A 22295-nucleotide genomic window follows, 5' to 3' on the forward strand; every position below is an offset into this window, starting at 1 on the left:
GACAGAATAGGACAACCCTGTTTCAAACAAATATGAAACCAAAAAAAAAAAAAATACTATTAGCAAGAACTTTGCAAAGTGGGCTATTAAGCTACAATGATTATAGTCAGCTATAATTTTTTTCTTCTTTGAACATATTTAAAATTTTATACTATACATTTTAACACCTCATAAGACACTTAGTTTAGGCAGGGACTGATTTACGGCAGGGCATTCAGGGCCCGGGCTAGGGGCACCAAATTTCTGTCATCAGTTTTTCTTAGGGACCACTGTTCGGGGCCTCTAACTAAAGGGAACAAAAAAATTTTGTCATTTGACAATTTTTTTTTATTAAATGAAAGCATATTAGCCAATTGTTGTGGAGAACGATCATTTGCGCTATTGAAGAGAATTAAGTGTCCTTTGCGTACTCTCATTTCTGATGGTAAATTATATTTATTAGCTGTATTATCAATAGAAGGAATTTTGACCAAAAACTTGATTGTGAGGACATTATAGATGAATTTACTACAAGAAAACAAGGGAGAAAATATATAAAGAATCTTTGATGCGCAGAAAGCACATTATGATTTATCTTTACCATTTGTATCATAGTTTTTCCATCTGCAACTGTAAAAAAAACTATCATGAAAACCATAAATTTTAGATTTATAATAAATGATTTTTTTGCAAAACTTCTTACTTATTAACTTTTTTCGTATAAAATCGATATTTTAAGTTTTCTTTCTATCAAAATAATATCCAACACTTGCCTTCATATTTTGTGTGAGGGGAGGGGGCACCATATTTGTCAGTGCCCGGGGCACCCAGGTGTGTAAATCGGTCCCTGAGTTTAGGTTATTTTAAAATTATTGCATCATCCCTTACTTTTTTTAATTTATGTAAGCAACTCTTAGAGTAAGAATTCATATTAAGCAGTGAACAGTTTAGATAACGTTGAGAAAGAATGGCAAACATCTTTAACTGACAAAAATATAAAATGACAAAATGAATGAAGATGAAATGACAAATATATCTTCTGTACATGTAATGAGCAGTCAAGTAATTATTTTCTAAAGCCGGCTGATGTGGCTCAGGTTGAGCCATGCTCAATCGATCGCAATATTCTTCCGTAGGCAGATATTCAAACTTTGTTTCACTCCATGCCGAGTCACGCAGCAGCTCTTATTGCGGCGCGTGGTGGCCACACAAAATACTAATTTCTATCTCTTTTTATAAATACAAATTCAAAAGTGACAACCAGCAACAGGCTCAGGGCCCAGCTAGACTGGTCCTAGTCAATTTACAATCCCAAGTGAAAATCAATGGCCATCTTAAAACTATCTACTCCTTTGCTCATTACCATCTTTTCCGGTAAACTGTTCCAAGGTTCCACTACCCTGCTAAAATAATAGTTTTTCCTAACATCCATGTTAGCCTGAGATTTAAATAGCTTAAAACAATGACCCCTTGTCCTGTTTTCAGGGCTAAACTTCAGTCCCGTAACATCTTTCATTTTGTTGTTGTCGTTGTTTACAATCCTTCATTGATCCAGCGACAGCTAGATCAGATTCATGATGCCATGAACCCTAGCGAAGTCAAGCACCAGTAGTGGGCTAGCACAGACATCTGCCAGAGTGAACCCCAAACAATCAAGGATGTGGTCAGGGGATGCCGGTTTCAGATTGCATTTGCTGCACAAAGAGAAGATCTTACACCCAGAGTCGAAAATCATGTTCTTCAGATGACCACTTATGAGTCTCGAGACGGCCGTTTGATCATGTCTGTCACCCTCTAAATCTAACGAGCCTCCCGGGGTCTTCCTTCAGTACCAGGGATGGGCGGGAGGGGTGATCCAGACTTGCCTGTCTCCTTGTTTCTTCATAGAGAAAATTTCCTTATAAGTTAATGTGAAATCCTTGTTGGGCAACTCTGAACAACCTCATTTAGCCAAGATGTCTGCGGCTTCATTGCCATGGATGTTTACATGAGAGGGAATCCATTGAAAGTGGACTTCCCTTCCCTTGGTTAGATTTTCGAGATGGGTGATAATCTGAATACCCACAAGGTCGCACACACTGCTCCAGTTTTGTATGTATTGAATCGAGCTCCGACTATCAGTAAGGATCCAAATGTCACCATATATAGTGTCGTGAAGGATGGTATTTAATCCTTCATTTATGGCGATTAATTCACTTCTGATAACCGAACAGTTATCCGGGTTGCGTCTGGAAAGCTGAACAGAAAGACTTTCTATAAAGACACCACTCCCAGTGTTATTCAATTCATCTTTACTGCCATCTGTGTAAATCAAAATGGCATCACTCGGGATGCCATCTATAACTTCTACAGCCAACAGTCTTAACCCGTTGTTCGCACCCAGCGTCACGCGGACGCTACGCAACAATTCCTCTCTTATCAGCCTAGCGGCACGTATCCGCTACGCGCTCTAATCGACGCTGACGTCCCAGCGTCACATATACGCTTTCTCGAAATGGAACGATTGAATTGAATATTTAAACGATAATAGATGGCGCTGAATGGCTATAACTTTGATCATATTCGAGTCACATGGTATTTGACCTTCATGTACACGCTTTAGTTTCTTATTTGGACCTCTCAATGGGATAGATTTTTTTTTAATGCAAACAACAGTGAATCACTGCTCTGCGCATACGATTTATGAGGTCTCAATTGCTCTTGTTTATATCTTTGCTTCTCTTTTTTTGTTGCGAGTAATTGAAAGAGATATACATCTAGCTGAATAAATTATGGGGGAGGGGGAGGAAGGTTAAAATATTTTTGCGTATGTGTTCCAGACTTTTGGGATTCCCCGTTCGATGAGAGTACAGGAATGATTTCAAGCGGCACTGAAGTTTATGATTATTTTTGAATCCTTTCTGATATTGTTCTTCTTTATATATTCTTTTTATTTGGAGACTGGAACATTGCAATAAAAATGGTTAGCGAAATGAGTGAAAGGGAATGTTTTCGAGAGAATTATGCAGCAATTTTGAGACTTGTGGCGTGGGAATTTAACTAGTTTAAATTCGTTGACCTAAGTTGTTTTAATTAAAATAACATAAGGAACATATTTTTTTGCTACATTTCTTTGATTGCACACTCACGATGTCTAACTCTATTTTTGTTTTTGTGCACATATTATTTATCTTTGTACACATAGTTAAAGTTTTAGTATTCTACTTGTTTCACTCCCTTCTAATAATGTAATAGTCTTTATATTAATAATTAGTAATCAGTAGTACATTGTTTAAGCAAATTTAAAATTTCAAGTCATTATTTTGAAATGATGGTTTTATATCAATATTTTTGTTCAGTTAGGCTTAACTGCTGTAAATGCTCGGGCCGATGGCGGCGTTCCATTTCGGAACGTTCGGTCCCGTAGCAGCGCTTCGTTTTCCATGCGCTGGTCCTCAAGGGGTTAAATAAGCTGGAGCAAATAATATAATTAAACAACTAAATAATAAATTTAAACAACTGAATCATGTCCCCTCGATCTCTTCTTTGCTCAAGACTGTACATTTTTAGCTGTTGTTTGGTTTAAAATTTAATCATTTATTTGTACCATTACCACTCAACTGTGTATTAAATTTCATTCAACCATGATGCTTCCTGCATAGTGTTGCAATTTTCACAAACAGGAGTGTAGTTGTAGATACATTTTTTTTTATCCTATACCAGTCTGCGTTATCTATCCTAGATAAGCAGCCAAAAGAGATGACGTAAAAAAAAAAGCATAAAATTTAGAGTTCTTAGAGCTGCTCATTTAAAAACTTTAAAATAATGAGACTTTTTTCAAATGATCACATTCCATTTCACCTTGGCGACACAGAGGACATCAGGGTGACTCCTTCAGAGAAGTTTAGGTTACGTCATAAGAGATCCAGCCTGAGCAAGTTGATCTGCATACTCATTTCCGAAAATGCCACAATGACTTAGAATCCATTGGAAAGCAACACTTTCACTAGTTTTCTAAACTTTAACTTTGCATTTGTAGGTGACAAAATAAGAGCTACTTGTGATACGAAACACAATATTGCGTTCAGAACTGTAATGTATACACATATATATATATATATATATACATACATATATTCATATATATATATATACAGTGAAACCTGTGTAAGTTGACCACTTGCGGTGCACTATTTTAGTGGTCAACTTAAACAGGTGGTCAACTTCACAGGTTTTACTGTATATATATATATATATATATATATATATATATATATATATATATATATATATATATATATAAGCATAAATTTTATACCTAATATAGCTCTCAAATGCCCTTCTAATGTTTGCAGGATGACTGACTTCACATGATCAACTTCTTTCCCAAGGAACTGCTCAGCTGCTGTCGCGAGAAACTCTTTTTCAGTCATAACTTTACACTGGGCAACACCAGTAACTGTAAGTGGAACACCCTGTGCTGTTTCTACATGCTCGCATCTAGGAGTAAGTGTCATAACTTCTAAAGATAACCTATGACAATTAACAAATCCAAATTAGGAATTAGAATTTATATGTTTACTTTAAGTGTACTAGAACTATCATTTAAATAAGTAACAACTAAAAAGTTTTATTATAAAGTTTGTAACTAGTTATGTGCTGGATCGTTAATTAATGGAGACTCGCAAATATGAATACCTATCAACTTTTTAACCCAATTGAATCCTAGTCCAAGGGTAAAATTTGTGATGGAAAGTATTCCTGTAAGGGTTAAGGCATGATCTCTTAAAAAAAAAATCAATTTGTGTGAAACCATCATCAAGAACATGATTATAAAATAAGTTCTAAGCAGAGCCGGATGTATGGGGTGGCAAGCCGAGGTTCTTGCCCCAGGCGGCAACTCAGGGGGCGGCAAATTCGAGTGTCGCTTCCAGGGGTGGACTGGGCCGGTGCATCCCCCCCCCATTCCGTGCACCCTTGTGGTTTTGTATTTTTTTTTTCAACACCCTTGAATCTGCCTTTGTTTTCTTTTTTAGGCCCTCGAGCATGCGCAACTTTTCCTTTTTTCCCTTGTGCTCTCGAACCTGTGCGTCTTTGGCTTTTTGCTCAAACCTGGACTTCCAAAGGGCTTTGGGACTCCAGGTTGATACCCTCTTGGGGGGGGGGCTAGTCCACCCCTCGGTGCTTCCGGCAGGAAAAATAGGTTTTATTCTAAAAAACTCCAGAAAATACATAAAATATTAAACATTTTAAAAATGAAACTAGAAAAACGAAGAAAGTAATGCAAAAGTTAATTAAACTACGAAAGTGAGCATTTAAGCACTAAAAAAAGCTTAACACATAGGATAAAAATCGTATAGGTGAGATTTTATGCTTTCTCATGTATTTTGACGACAATTGAAATTGATTAATAGAATCATTTATTTTCAAAAAGAAAATTGCATATTTTTCATAAGAAGTCGGTAAAACAAGGCAGCGAGCAGCAATTGAATCTTTACACAGTCGTTTTTAGATGTTAAAGAGTAGGATAAGTAAGCAAAGCACTTTTAGTGGGAGTGAACTGGAACACTTGTACTAGCAATCTAAATTGTTTCATCCCTGTAGTAAATGGAATAATTTACTGAATATTAATTGCTTTCTCGTTGACCAACTACTGGCTCCTGGTGTAGGCCCCATGCTACCACCAATGGCAGTTTATTTTAGGGGGGGGGGCACATTTTACAATTTCAAAGTAAAGTAAAAAAATTAATGAATAAACTTTTTCTCCTTGTGATAAAAATCATGTCATGCTCAAATGCATGCAATAGTTTTTCCTTTACAAATATTCCAACTCACCCTTTTCTTAGAAACGATAGAAGGGTGGGGGGATGAGCCTGTAAATTTTGGCAGAGGCATTTACAAGCACCAGCGAGTACACATGACTCTCTGTTATGCTGCAAAAACAAGGGAAACAGTCTTGTCTCCAAATTAATAAAAATTAAAAAATGCTGCTAACTTTGTTTTGCAGTTTTGATTATGCAACTACGAAATACTAGTAATTGGAGATTTCGGTGTAACATCTGACTGGTATTACACAGAACAAAGCATTAAATTAGCAAAAGGATACTTAGTTCAGGTCTTACGAAGAGGGTCCTTCTGTATATAGATCATAGCTGAATCATCTAGTTAAGAACATTGACATTGAGAATTTGCTGCTTACTGGCAGAAATGCTAAGGATCATACTAGGTATGATTCAGAAGTTTCAAGACTGATCTCAGAACCACAAATTTATAGGACATTTAAGTACAGCGCACTAAAATTCTTCAAAATATGATCCTTCAGCATAAACACAGAGCTGCCAGCGGGACTTCCATTGTTCATAGCCCTGACTCCCAGCCCATCATCTGTAGCCCCAGCCGAAACCATTCAAGAGTGTCTCAAATCTTGTTTCCACGGCTTCAATTTCACAAAATTCCAGGGTAGAACTACCAAACACCTCGAATTCTAACAACATTGAAAATCGTTTAAGACTGCTTTTTTGGAACTACAATTTTTAAAAATTACACAGCCCCAAACATTATCAAATGTAGTTTACACTCGCGTTTTTAAGACATCAGTTTTGGAAAACTACCGCACAAGGCCCTCAAACCTCCTTTCTCTAATACCATCCAATTAGTCAAAACTTATATTTTTAAAACGACGATTGAGCTTAGCACGCAGTCCTCTTGAAATAGAGTGAGCTGATGCTCCCATATAAAATCTGAAAATGGAAAAACTACAAATCCAATAAACAAATTAAGGTGGAGAGCTTTAAACACTTCCCTCTAGTATCATTGAATATTGTTGAAAAAATTCGTCTTTTAGGACTTCTATTTCGAAATGTTTTTTTGGGGAGAGCCCCAGAGCACCCCCTTTCCCTAACAAAATCAAACTTTGTCAGTAAAAGCGTTTTGGAACTTCAATTTTGAAAATTTGAGGCGAGAAGTGACCAATTTCACTCCAGTTTTCCAAAAAAAAAAAAAAAAAACCGATTGGAAATAGCCCCCATCCGTTACCTTAACGTCAATAAATATTGCTTATAATAGTGTATTTAAGACTTCAGTTTCTAAAATTTTCCTTAGAAGTCCTCACGAAACTTTCCTTCCCATAACATCAACAGAGACTCTAAACCTGGGGCTATTATTTCAAAACTTTCTCCGTCGCAGAGCCATTCGACCCCCATATCAGATAGGGAACATTTTCAGTGTGTCTCCCTCTAAAATATTTTCTGCTTGCGCCACTGCTAGGTGAATTGGTTTTTTCAACAGCAAAAATGATTTGGCTCCAAAATGAACTTACAGACATTTACAACTAATTTTAATGCAGTATGTAATTGCTTCAAATGTGCAAACCCTCTTGAAGTTGTAGATCAAATGAAGAAACCCGTTGCTCATTCTGCTAGTGTAGTAGCAAAGGTTTACAACCAACTTGTAACAAAGCTTTTAAAATATACTTTTTAGATTGTATTAGATAGTAGATTTCTACCTATACCGTACCTTTTAACTTAGATTTGAACATGTTTCAACACATTTAATATCTGCATTCTTTTTTTACTATTTGTAAAATTATAAGTGTTATACAAAAAATAAATTAATATTTATTAATGTATAGCATTAGTTAAAATGCATTGCAATTCACCTTAAAATCACTAATGACAACATACTGACCAAATTTTTGATCAAATAGGTTAAATATTAATATTGATACGAGCATTTATGAGAGCGAACTGCCGCAATCCTTGATAACGTTATGTCTAGAAAACAAACCAGATGCTCATAAACATAACCAAGCTCAAAATCCTTTGTAGGACACCTACTAAACTTTCTTTGATAAAACATTCTCCCTGCTCAAATTTGTTACAGAAGTGATGAGCATTTATGAGAACTACCAGCCACCATCTTTGATGACTTCATAGCAGGAAAATGTACCAGGTGGAGAATGTCCAACCGTTTCCAAAATACTTTCTAGGACACAATTGAACCATCATGAAAAAAAAAAAATCTCTCTACTCAAATTTTCCTACATATGAACTGTCAGATCCTGTACTAAGGGGCAAAAACTAGAAGATTAAAAGTAAAGCACTTGTATCTGAATACCGAACTAGTTTTCGGGAAAAAAGGGAGAGGATTTTCACAATTGCAATTTCCGTTACGGTATATCTCCGTTTTTTAACAAAAAAAAAAAAAAAATCATACTGATATACTTAGTGTAAAATAAATTTTTAACCAATCTCTTTTGTAATTTACAGTTTATTAAAAATACTAAACTGCAACTTGATAGAAAAATTTAAAGCAAGATGAATGCGCATTGGGGGGGGGGGGGGGGGACATTTTGAAGTTTTGCTCCACCTCAGAAACTTTCAATATCTGGCACTAGTTCTAAGAGTCGAGGAGTTGATAAAAATCGGATAGCTTTGCATTTAAGCCAAAATTAAAGTGAAAATTATTTCTAGCTTGTTCCGTAGATGTAGTACCGAGACTCTAAAGCTGCTGCGTCAACAGGACAAGCCAGAAATAATATTTTGGCACATAAACACAGCTGTCCCATTCCTCCTTGCTTGCCCCCTACTGACCATTTACACAGCCTGGAACAGTTTTACAAGTAGTAAACAGAGAATTCAGTCTCACTTTTTTCAAAGAATACCTAGAAAAACAAAAATAAGGAATAATACAATCCCCAAATCAATAAAATTAGCTATTTAATTGCTGAAATGATAATTTACTATCTTTAAAAGACATAAAAATTAATTGAATAGTATATTATAGTTGTCCATGTATAGAATTCCAAACATATAATTAAATGTAAGACTGTAAAAGGTCCACTTAAGATACGTCAAGTGTAAAAATGGGATACACAGATTTTTATTTTCCTTTCAATTTCCGTCGATTTGGACATCCAGCACATCACTATTCTTAAATAGTATTTTTTCAAGTGTGAGCAATAGCCCCCTTTAAAATTCTTCTCATTAACAACAAAAAAAAAAGCATTCGTTCTCTGGTATAAAGATAAAGCACTATTTACTATTCATAAATTTTCCCTACCTTTACCTTTTCAAACAATTATTTCAACTAAACTACAAAATTCAGTGGAAAAATTCCAATAATTTGAGCAAAACTGATGCATTACAAATACAATACAGAATCTTTATCAATTACAAAGGTTTGTTTTATTTTAACTAATAGAATTAATTTTTAAAAAGCAATGCATACCTCTGTACATCAGTTACCATCCACCATGCCCAGGCCCACCCTCCAACAACCATTTTCTTCCCAGTATTTCCACAGCAACCACCTAGAAGCACAAAATGACAATAAATATCATAGAATAATATTAAAATATAAAAACTAGGGATGCACCGAATACCATATTATGCGAATGCCAAATATTCGGTAAAAACCTAATTGAATAGTTGGTTAAAATTTTTTAACTAACATTTGAATTTTTATTTTCAAAATAAATTACCTATTTTTTGTTTTTTACAAAATGTAAATGCATTTCCATTTAAAATCCTAACTATCAACATTAACTGTATAATTTTCAATTTAAAATAAATAAAAAATAAAATAAATCCCTAAAGTAAATTGCTATAGTTAATGACTAAACTGATTTGTGCTTGTCTAGTGATGTGGATCAGATAAATACCCAGCAGGTAGGTAAATATTTTTTGGGTATTTACCCGGGTATTTACTCAAGGCTTGGGTAAATACCCAAAAACTGGGTATTTTACAAAAAAATGCAAAAAGTGAATGGGAATTTTTAAAAAAAAATCTAAATATGAAATAATTGATAAAACTGATACATACATTTATGTATTACACAGTTTATAATATTTTTTATTGAAAGACTTGATGAAATTATGAAAGAAACATATCTTGAATCTTTCTTCTCAATGTCATAATTGGAGAAGATGCTTGCTTTTTTTTTTTGTAACCAGTTAAGTTTTTTACTTTTTGTAGAATGGCTTTTTATATCTGAAATTTCGATATCCACATTGATTAGGCATATCCAACACATTTAATGTAAATATCATATTAGATTGTTAAGTTGTTTCACACAATAATTCTTTAAATATGTGATCAAAATACAACTTTTGGGCAACATTTTATTGTTTTGTATATGGTTGGTTATACAAGGTGTACTTGCAATGTAATGCAATGGTTTTTTCCAAGTCACTTTTATTGGTCGGAGTATAATCGAACAACTTGGTTTAGGTGAGGGGGACCTTAAGGATTTCTGGAAAGCAGTCTCTGGTTTCTCCGAGATGTGGAAGTGGCCATACGTAAGTTAATGCTAACCTCTGTGCATCGACCGTGTTATGGGAAAAATGGTATGTGATTAAGTTTTGTTGCTTAACCAACAAAAAATCTTGATTAAACTAACAAAATGATGCGTGAGGCTTATAGGGACTCTTCTCTGTCCTATTCACAAGTTTTGAGGTGGTTAAAGACCTCTAAAGAGGGTCCGGAAGAGGTTCAAGATGAACAACACTCTGGGCGGCCGTCAACCAGCAAAACCTACAATAATGTGGCTCATGTTCCTCAATTGTTGGACTTTAACCCTTGATTGACTATCAAGATGGTTGCAAATGAACTGAACATGTCGTCTACAGTGTTTTTTGCATTACTCAAGATTTAGCAATGAGAAAACTGTGAGACAAGTTCGGGCCAAAGCACCTTGCCATAACGCGCTGCGAATCTGCGAGTTCCTGGCTAAACACCAGGTGAAAACGCTGTCTCAGCCCCCTATAGTCCTGACGTCGCCCCAGCCTTAGACCAAGGCCTCGGCAGACTTTTTTTTGTTCATGCAGATTAAGGCAGGCCTGAAATGAACCCATTTTTCATCCCTAGAAGAGATCCAATTGCCGTGACGAACCCCTCAGGGGAGTTCCCAAAAACGCCTCTCAGAGCACTTACCAGTCATGGCAGAGACAATGGAAGAAATGTGCAGAAGCCCAAGGACATTAGATTGAAGAATTTTAAGTGTTTGTGCAAATCTATAATAAATTACTTTAAAAAAAAATAATTGCTTTACTTTTGGAATAGACCCTGTTAGAGATGTACGGAGTACTTGGTAACTATTCGGTACTCAGCCAATTTGCCAAGTACTCGGTACTCGGCCAATACCGAGTAGTTGCAAAAAATTGAATATTGTCCAAGGCAGATACACTAAAATTTATTAAAAAAAAGAACAAGCATTATATTCTGCAATCATTTACAATTAAAATTTATAAGTCAAATTTAAATTTTGAGAACAATGAAGTTTGTAATGCTTCAATGGAATAAATCTTTATTTTAATGTCCCCAAAGTTAATGAAATTTATTTATTAAAAATTATGCAAAAAAAGTAAGTATAGAAAATATGGAATTTTTATATTAAAAATGGATTTTCGCTACAAACAAAAATTAGTTATAAAAAATATAAAAATACCTGTGCTTAAAAATAAAAGGAAATAAAACAACGTTAAAAGCATAGTGCAGGAACACTGCAGATACGTCTTTTGGCGTTACAAGGAATTCCTTTTCAAATGCACAAAATAGGAGCTTGTAAATTTAAAGGCATCCGACAAAAGTCGGATTTTTTTGTCGAATGTCTTCACATTCTTTAGCTCACATGTTATGCACTTAAAAAGACGTTCCTTGTAACGGGGGGGGGGGGGGGGGGGCAGAAACACGTGTCAGCAGTGTTCCTGCACATTTGTTGTATTAAAATTATTTATGTTTGGCGGATTAAAACTATAATTGATTCGTATAGTGAAACCCCTCCTAACGGACTCCCCTCTTATGCGGACAATTTTTAATTCCCCAGTTCCAATGCAAATAACATTATTAAACCCCTATCCTACGGACACCGCTCTATTGCGGACAAAAAAATTGTCACGTTAGTGTCCGCATTTGAGGGATTTTACTGTAATTTGTTTTAATTCCAACTTGATTAATCATACCTTTTATTTGTTTTTAATTTTAAAAATAATTTTTTTGTAAAATTTTTGACACAAACAAAATTGTTTATATAATGCATAATTGAATTTCAGCAGGAATTTAGCTTTAAAAACTTATATGGACAAGGAGGTCTATACTACTATTCCAATAAGTTCAAAATTCATCACATGTGTGTCGGTGGTTCTTCTTAAAACATAATTGGTACTTAGTAACTCGGCCGAGTAGTGAAAGGCCGAGTACTCGGTACTTGGCCAAAGTGCTACTCGGTACGTCTCTAGGTCCTGTACATATACATAGTGGGATACATACAGAAAAATATTTTAGTTGAATATAAATTTTTGAAATAAATACTCGGGTAAATAAACATTTTTGGTATTTACCCGGGTATATATACCCTGGGTATTTACCCCTAAAAATAAGTACCCGGGTATTTTACATCACTATGCTTGTCTGAAATTCTACATTAAATAGATAGTTCATTCCTTGTTCTTGATACAAACTTGAAATGCCAACATGTTATGTTATATAAATAAAAATGTTTTGCATTCACCAGAATGTTTCTTTACCATAATTTACCATTGTAAAACTTTGATTACAGTAATTATTTTGATTTGATTGTTTTTAAACAATTTAGGTATTTAATTTTGCTTTGCTGCCAAGGCATCTTGGACCTTTCCTTGAATTTAACTAAGTTCAAACATGCAAGGATAAAAAATGAGTAATATTAAAGAAAATAATATAGTAAGAAATTTAGTAAAAGAGTATTGTTTGAGTTTCTTTAACTCCAATGATTTTCTTTCAGGATTTGTTTTTCAATTTCATTTTTAGAATGTTTTTTGTGAAATGTTTTCAAAGTCGTTTTCTTTGCCTATTCAACTTGTTGCTTTGTCTTTTGATTTTATTTTACTTTATACCAACAACAAAATTTTAGAAATATTGTGAAATTCAAGAAATCAAATTTGAAAGATTTTTGGATTTAAAGGACATCAATTTTTTATAAGTATCTAGTCATTAAAATTAATTTATGCTCAGTGTTTCGGAGCGGTTTAGAAGCTTGAAAGTTAAATTCTTAGGAATTTGCATGTGTGATCGAAAATCAGTAAAAATATTAGGGGAAATGAAACGCTTTTCCACTCAGTAAACAGCTTAAAAACATAGGAAAAAGTAAAATCTTGAGAAACTTGAAATTACGTTGAAAACTTGGTATACAAACCATAAAACCTATTTATCACGCGTTTTACAGGATGATGTCTCATTAGACGTCATTCATGTAGTATGAAATTAATACTTACCAGAAACAATAAGTGCTTCATTTGGTCCGACAGTCTGAACGTTGCCCATTTTTAAAAAATCTACATAAGTGTAGTATTAAAGCACTACTTTAACTATGAAATTGCTTTCTAACTAATCATGCTGTTCAATCAAACATTACGACTAAGAAATCTGTCATTAACATTCGCATTTCTACTGCGACTTTTCAAATCACACCCACACCAACAATAATAACCCGGCAAAGAAAATACATGCAGAAACAAACACCGATTCACACCGCACACCACCAAAATAGTTACATACGTCACTTGGAGATGTCGCTGCAAGACTTTTTAAACTGTGTGAATTTTATTAAATTGTAATATTTTGAAACTGAAACAATGATAATAATTGTAACTTCTTTTTCAAGTAGTAACTTGAATGACAAGTCTAATACAATAAACAGTAGAAAATTTTCAGTTTCTTCGAGCTTACGTTCTTCGAGCACAACCGGTAGCTACTGGTTGGTTAATCACGTAATGTTTTCGGTTGATCACCGGTTACTTGCGCAGACGAATAACACGCAGGTGAAAAATACTTATAATTGGTCAAAAATGTCACGTGGTTCCCTCTACCAATCAACCAGCTTAAGTTGCGGGTAGATCAACCGGTGAGGCTCATAGAACGACATCGGAAGCAATTAACCGGTAGCTTTCAAGAACGCTGCGGTTAGCAATCGGTTACTCACCAATCGACCGGTGAGGTTCTTACGCAAGCCGAAAGATGTAAAAGTTGTCCTATTATCTGATCGTCTGAGCTTTTTCAAATGTAAAGGATGTTCGATGTTTAGTATTTGATTACTGTTTAAAAACGATTGTTTCTAATGGTTTCAAGTTTGCAACATGTCGCAAAAAGATATTTCCGGATTACGCAAACGCACATCTCAATATTTCGAGGAAAACAGAAGTGAGAAGTTGAACGCTCTCATAGTCGCATCGAAAATTACTGAAATTTTACTTCTAATTCAAAGGAGTTTGTTTAATGATCCAGTAGATGAAGAATCCATAATGAGGTATATTCAAAGATTTATGAACTTGAACATTTCTCAGCTGAGCTTAAAATTTTCGCCGCAGTTTGTTTCTCTTATTGTATTCTGCATAAGCCACAAAGAACTTTCTTCGGAACTAAGAGAAAAAATGCTCGCTGCATTTGAAAAATGTCGTTCACATTTTCCGTCCTCTACTAAACAAAACTTTATTTCAGAATATACGTCAAGTGTAACTCACATTGTTGACCAAATTTCGGCATTGTAGTTGAAATCTGTAGACAAAAAATAATAATAAAAAAAATGATAGAAACTTAAACTTGCAGCTTTATTTAAAAAATTTTTAACACCCTTTTATTCGCAACTCCAGCAAACTATAGGGGGCACTGCAGCCACTGTCTAATAGCGGATGGAAAAGGTGTAAAAGGTGTGATAGTTTTTCTTAAACTACACCGTGTGGCGGTTGACGTGTGGAACGGCTGTGCGTGGCGGAGTGTTGCATTGGAAAGGAGGAACCTGTACAAGGTTGCGTACGGAGGTGTTATATTTTTGTCTGCACGTTCGACACGTACGGAGGTAACTCTACTGATTTATTTCTTATTAGAACCATATTCGGTAAGTCCCGTTTTTCTTTTATTATGAGAGTTCAACATGAAAAATTCGTCCAAAAGAAAAGTAGAGAATGTTGAATCTGCAAGTAGCAGAGAAAAAGAAATAAAAACTGACAACAACGTTTATGAACCGGCAATAAATATAGTAAAAAAAGCCAAAATAGCATTCAAAAATGGCTGTGAAACAATAAAGCTGATAATAACAGGTGTTGTCAACAAAATCCCCACAAATAACACTAAATCCCTCAACGAGCAACTAGACAAGATAATTGACGCGGATGACACTATCAATCTTACAGGCAAACAAAACCTAGTAATCACAACCAAGAATTTAAATACAGTGATTAATATCTCTAAAACCAAAGAAATTTGCAACACGGAAATCATCACCAGAATAATCGACGAGACTGTAACCTCAAAGTACATAATCAAAAATGTCGACACAGAAATAAAATTGGAAGAAATAGCGGAATACTTGACACAGGATAAAGTTCAAATAGCTCAAATAATAAGGTTTAATAGGAAAGGATCCAAAGAGCCGATACCAGTTATTCTAGTCAAAGAGCTTGGGAAAACTGACAGAAAGGAAGTAAAAATCGGGAGGATCATATACAAAACGCAAAAATACATTGAGCAACCGAAAGTTTGCTATAACTGTCTAAAATTGGGACATCAAAAGAAAGACTGCAAGGGAAAAACAAAATGCATGACATGCGGAGGGGATCATGCTAACTGCGAAAATGACCCCAAATGTATAAGATGTGAAGGCAATCACCTATCAACAGACAAAAACTGCCCAGTATACAAAGAAAAAATCAAAAAAGCCACCCAAACACAATTAAAAACCGACACCCCTGATAAATCTTGGGCCAGCGTTGCCAAGGCAGAAGAACCTGCGAAGGGGCACAACAAGGTAGAAAGAAAAAACAATGCAAATATCACTATAACGGAACTTAGCGACAAATTAGATAGCAGAGATAAGGAAATCAAAGAACTGAGAGCTGAAATCGAAAAATTAAAAGTCTTGATAACATTAACCAATCAAATTAAATCACATCAATGCGAAAGCTGTAACCTAAAAAGCGCGGAAATAGAGAAATTAAAAATAGAAATCTTCAAACTGAATAACTCAGTGACAAGTGAGGGATCACTCACCGATCTACCTTACTCAAGCCCATTCGAACAAAACGAATTTCACACAGAAGACATTGAATTGGATACGGGAGATATTTAGTCTCGCTGTTTTGTGTTCTGTTGTTTTTGCTGTTGTTAATATGTCGTCGTGGTCTAATTTTCTTCTTTCTTGGAATTTACGAGGACTTCTTGCCAATATTGATTTTCTCAAATTCATTGTTGCTTGGTCAAACCCCCCCATCATCTGCGTCCAAGAGACATGGTTACCCGATAGCAAAATACCCGGACTTAAAGGATACACAGTTTATAGTAAGGAAAAGGACTTTCCCCATAAAGGTGGAGGAGTGTGTACATATGTCAAAGACAATTTACCCTCATATATTATTCCTTGCGAAATCCATGGCATGGAATCCTTGATGATCCACGTAGTTCTCCACAAAAGGACCTTTAAAATAATTAATTGCTATAGACCTCCAGGAGTTTTCAATGACACGACGATCGGGGAACTCAACAATATAATCGACAAATTTTCAATCTTCGTCGGAGATTTTAACAGCAGAGCGCAAAGCTTGGGAGATAGGCTTACCACCCCCAGTGGGAAAAAACTAGAAAATTGGATCCTAGACAATAATCTACATATACTGAACGAAAATATACCTACCAGAATAAATAAAGGCAAAGAAGATGGCATTCTAGATTTAGCAATAATAGAAAATAGTAATAATGAAATTTTCTCATGGATACGCCTAGATGAACATGGAAGCAGCGACCATTACCCATTTTTAATAAAAACAAACATAGAAAAGAAAGACGAAACCTATATTATTAAATCGTACAAAAACTGGAAAAACATCACAGAGGATCTAAAAAACAAACTTCCCACGAACTCTCCACTAAATACCATAGACATTCAATACAACCACATAACCAAAAACATAAAAGAAACGATCAGACAACATTCTGTCAGCATAAGTTACAAAATAATGAACAACAACTTTTGGTGGAATCCAAAATGCGCAAAATTAAAAACAGACAGAGATAGGAAGAGAAACAAAGCAAGAAGATCCTCCTCTTTGGAGGACTGGATTAGCTACAAGAAAGCTAACGCCGTACTCAAACACCATATCAGAAAAGCAAGAAGAGAATACTGGAGAAAACAAAATTATAAAATAAACAACCCCCAAGAGCTTTACAATACTGTTAACAGAATTAAAAAAAATCTAGAAAAGGAATACACAAACAACAACCTAACAATAGAAATCAATGGAACCAAGGTAACAGATATTCAAGAACAGGCAAATCTATTTGCGAAACATTTCTCTAACAGTGACAATACAGAAAAAACGGTCGACACAGTCAACATTTCTCAACAAGAAGGAGAACTTAAAATGTCTGAGGAAATTACCATTGAAGAAATAAAAAAAGCCTTAAAAACAACAAGGGATAAAGCCCCAGGCCCAGACCAAATCTCAAACAAAGTTCTTAAAATTCTACCAGACGAGGGACTGGAAGTATTAAGAAACGTCTTTAATCAAAGCATTCAAACTGCCAAAATTCCCGAAGACTGGAAAATTTCAAAAATAGTCCCAATTAAGAAACCTGGGAAAAACCCCAAACAGATCAACAATTATAGACCTATTGCACTAACCCAAAATATCAGTAAACTAATAGAAAAAATAATATTATACAGAATCAACAGAAGAAAAACTAAAGTGTTTCCAAACTACATATATGGCTTCGTCAAAGAAAGAGGTACGGAAGATTATCTTTATGACCTTTACAACTTAATTTATTACTTAAGGGGGAAAAAAAGATTTGTGTACGCCATCGCCATAGACATTAAAGGAGCTTATGACAACGTTTGGATACCAAAGCTGATACAAAAACTCATACAATTCAAAATAGACTACAAAATTATAAAATGGATTCAAAATTTCCTCCACAATAGAAAGATAATAATAAGCTGGAACAACAGGAATTCAGAAAAAGCCATAATTAACCAAGGAATAGCCCAAGGGTCAATCTTATCACCATTTCTATTTAACTGTTTTATTTCCGACATCGGAAATCATATAAAGAAAGGAAGAATATTTTGCTATGCAGATGACATGACAATCATTGTATCCGGGAAGAACAAAAACGAAGCAGAGGAAAAGCTAAACCAAAACTTATTATCCCTGGAACAATGGAGTAAGGAAAACAAAATAACTATTTCAACAGAAAAAACCGTCTTAATTGACTTCTCCCCTAAAAACGAGAAAAACTCCACAAAATTTAACTTACAGGGAACAAGCATCAAATGGACAACAAATCACAAAATCCTAGGAACATATTTTCAAAACAACCTAAAGTGGAATGTTCATACAAATTACCTAAATGGAAAAATGAAGAAAATGCTGCATGTAATAAATTGGCTTGGGAGCATTCAATCTGGCGCCAGTTACGCTAATATTCTCAACGTCACAAAGCAAACAATTATAGCTAAAGCCAATTACGGAATTACAATCAGAGTCAAAGATACAAAAGCGAATCAAAAACAAATTGAGACAACAGAAAATAAAGCTTTACGGAAAGCACTAGGGGTTAATACCTTCGCTCCAAATAAATTAATCAGGATCATTACAGATACAGAAAACATAGAAACCCGCATCAAATGGAATTACATAAAATACATCAGCAAACAAAAATTTAAAAAGAATAATAATTATATCACCTCAATCAAAAATTTCCAAAAAAACCAACCACACATGTTTGAAATAGTCACTAACCTTGAAAAAATAGAAAGAGAAACCAGGGCGAACGAAAACTGCATATGTAAAGAATACATAAAATCGGAAACAGACATCAGCAACATCGAGTATATCCTGAAGAACAAAGAATTTCAAAAACCAAACCCAGACTACATCATCAGGCAGAGCTTTGAAGAATTCAAAACACAACACCCCAATTATAACATCTGGGCCACTGATGGTTCAAAATCAAATAATACAGCATTTTCTATCTATAACAAAAAGGAAGGATTAAAAAGGAAAATAAAAATCCCACCCATCTGTTCAGTTTACACGGCGGAACTAGGGGCTATCTGGTACGCTGCAAAATTCCTTATTAAAAATGACTCCCCAAATATTATTTTATCCGATTCCCTAAGTGCCATTACAGCACTAAAAGAAGAAAATGAAAACGAAGACGTACTGGTATACAACACAAGACACCACTTATCGGAACTCTCAAAAAAGAACAAAACCAAAATAGTATGGGTCCCTGGGCATAAGGGAATACCAGACAACGAAGAAGCGGACAAACTAGCCAAAGAAGCAGAGTCATGCTCCCAAACACCTATGTTTCCCATCTGTACATGGAACGACACGCGAAATTATATAAAAAAAGAGAGGAATAAAGAGTTGCAAATCATATGGGAGAGATCAAAATATTTCTCCAAATACAAAAATATTGTAAATTCAATCAATGAAAAGTATAAGTGGATTAAGAACAGAAGCGAAGAAACAAAATTGAATAGAATCCTAACCGATTCCTTCTTAACTAAAGAAAAACTGTTTAAACTAAGGAAATCAAATTCCCCCATCTGCGAGACCTGCCAAAAAATTGAAAATACCCAGCACGTAATATGGAATTGTAGTAAAAACACTGAACAAAGGAACTTTATTATAAAAACTATAAAGGCTAATAACTTATGTTCAAATGACATTTTTAGTCTGGATTTGCTTAGGGATCCGAGATACGGAAGGGCTATCCTCGCCCTCTTCTGATCCCGTCCTCTCTTTGCTCTACTTTTATACTGTCTGATTACTCCAGTTATTTGCATATTATACTCACATTAATGCAGTTGCTTCATCCATCAAAAATAAAAAAACAAATAAATAAATATATATATAAATTATATAATCCTAAGCAATTTTTAATATATTTAAGACGGCTAAAAAAAGATCTGCCTTAACACAACTGTTTTAAATTCAAAATAAGATACGAAAGGGAGGCAAAGCGCTCTGTACGCAGTCCTCAACAATATTTTCTTCCGGGAACTCCAGAAGAAGAAGAAGAAGAAGAAGAAGAAGAAAAGGTGTAAAACAAAACGCATGCTGTGGCGTAGAAATGGCTAAATAAACCTAGTAATTTTTGTTTGCATGCATGATTTTTTTTGCTTTATTCTTTTTAAATTAAATTTTAATGTCTTGTGGGATATTCTGGCCCACGTAGAAAGAAATTAGAATTCAAAAAGCATTATACTAAACGTCAAAAATTAATGCAAATTTCATAGTTCTAAGCAGCCATTATTTCCACGATGTTGAATTCGATATTTATCAATTCTTGATGAACTAAATTTTTTCATTGAGACCATAAGATTGACAAGAATAAACATTAAATGCTAGATAATTTAATTATATGACATTACGACTAAAAGAGGAAGATGATACTTCTTTGTCTTGTTTGGCTAGCGCTTATTTTGTTTTGCATTTGTAGCTGAGTTATTTCTCTCAAATTGCCGAATCGGTTAATTTAAAATTTTTCTGTTTCCTATGTTTCTAATTTCTGAATTATGACTTAATTCTGTCATGCTATGCAAATCATCATTCATTCTTACATAATTTAGAAATGCTTCAGCCGAAATCTCGAAAATAATTGCCTAATATTCGAAAAATACATCAATTCAAAACAGAGAAGTGGAAAGTATTTTACAGTCAAACCGGCGTTCACTCCATTAAATTTAACAATATGTATTTTCATTAGCTTTTCTGTAAACTTATTTATAAAAGTTTTGCTACTTAATTTCGATCGAACATTTGCATTAGTATATTTAGAAATTTTCAGAAAAGTCAGTCAGTTACCAAAAGCCGTTCTAATTACTGTAATTCTTTATTATTCTAGCAATATTTTCTAACTCAAATGCCATAGGCCGAAAGTTTATTCATTGTTAAAGAATTCTTTGATCCTGTTCTGAATTTAATAAAAATTTCTTTTACTTTTAGAAAAATTTCTTATTGAATCTTTTTTCACACAGGTTGCATTCATGTCAGTCAGTTACCATGATTTTAACAATTTTTCTAAAATCACTCAATATGTATTTTGGAAATTCAATTATACCATGAAATTCAGCTTAAAAAGTACAACTAGCGAGGCGAAAATATACTTTTAAAAATTAATATTTTATATGGTTTATGCTTCAAAATACTTTTCGTGTTGCTCTGTAAATGTCAGTCAGTTTTACCCGTGGAATTGACCAGAAAATATTATTTTCGGCAAATTTGTCGAAATTCGAAGCTTTGCTGTAGTAACCCTAAAAAACAGCGCAACAAAGAAAACTCCGATGAAAAAATGGCTAAATAACAAACTGATGCGTCGGAGATAATCTATTATTTTGCGGCTCTACGTCGACTTGCTCAGGGCCCGACTAACTAAAAGTGAGGCCCAAGGCCCACAATAATTTGGAGGACCCCTGAAGGCTATATTTTAAAAATGGGTGTATTTTTTGTAAAGTTTTAATGCTATGCATAATTCTTTAAGTAATTTGGGGCCCCTTACGAAGAGGGGGCCCCAGGCCCAGGCCTAGTAGGCCTGTGCGGTAATCAGGCCCTGGGCTTGCTTATATAGCTGCTCTAGACTAGTCTCCCTGGAGCCATTCATTAATTACGTAAGGATGATTTTGGAAATTTTTGACCCCTCCCCCTGTAAAGGTAAGTAAGATTTTTCAAAGTCCCCCCCTCCCCTTCTATCTTTTATAAGATTCCATTTCGTTTTTCAAAATAATAAAATAACGAATCTTACATCACTGGAATCGTTATTAAATTCCCTATTTTTAATTATTTTAAAAAACCTTTCTATGCAAAGAAATATTTACTAAAAAGAATGTACCCTGCATGTTTTTTCAACTAATTAAAAATAAGACATACATACAATACATGTCATACACAGTGCAATTCTTTTATTATATTTTACACTATTCATTCTTTGTAAAGGAAAAAAAACAGCTCCTCATGATTTTTTTTTCCTTCCAGAAGCAACTTGGAAAATATTACGTAAGAATTGGTCTGCCTCCCGCCCCCCAATAAGAATATGTAGAGATTTTTCCAACTCCCCTCTCCCTCTAGACCCTTACATTATGCATTAAGCATGGCCCCTCCCCTAACATGCTGGTTGGATTAGAGTCTCAAGGGACTCGAGAGTTTGGATGACGGGGATAAATGATGGTTACTTGTAACACTGGTCACTAGATGGCAGCATGAACCCCGAATTTTTGAGCATAATTTTCTGTTGTCCGCCTCGAGTATGACGTCAGAGGAAAGTCTCTTCGCCGGAATCTAACCAACCACTTCTTGGTGTTT

General features: G+C 34.6%; 1 protein-coding gene across 1 annotated transcript in view; it reads right to left on the reverse strand.

The window, feature by feature from the left end:
* LOC129234550 (flotillin-2-like) overlaps nucleotides 1-13409 on the reverse strand; it is a 40356-nt gene extending 26947 nt beyond the window's left edge. The window contains exons 1-3 of the mRNA XM_054868564.1: nucleotides 13209-13409; nucleotides 9187-9268; nucleotides 4277-4491 (exon numbers count right to left, since the gene is read on the reverse strand). Coding sequence (XP_054724539.1) covers nucleotides 4277-4491; nucleotides 9187-9268; nucleotides 13209-13257 — 346 coding nt within the window. The 5' untranslated portion in view covers nucleotides 13258-13409. The remainder of the gene's footprint in view (nucleotides 1-4276; nucleotides 4492-9186; nucleotides 9269-13208) is intronic.
* Between the last annotated feature and the right edge of the window lie 8886 nt (nucleotides 13410-22295).

Source organism: Uloborus diversus, chromosome 1 (assembly GCF_026930045.1).
Source record: "Uloborus diversus isolate 005 chromosome 1, Udiv.v.3.1, whole genome shotgun sequence".
In the NCBI taxonomy this organism is placed as follows: Eukaryota; Metazoa; Arthropoda; class Arachnida; order Araneae; family Uloboridae; genus Uloborus; species Uloborus diversus.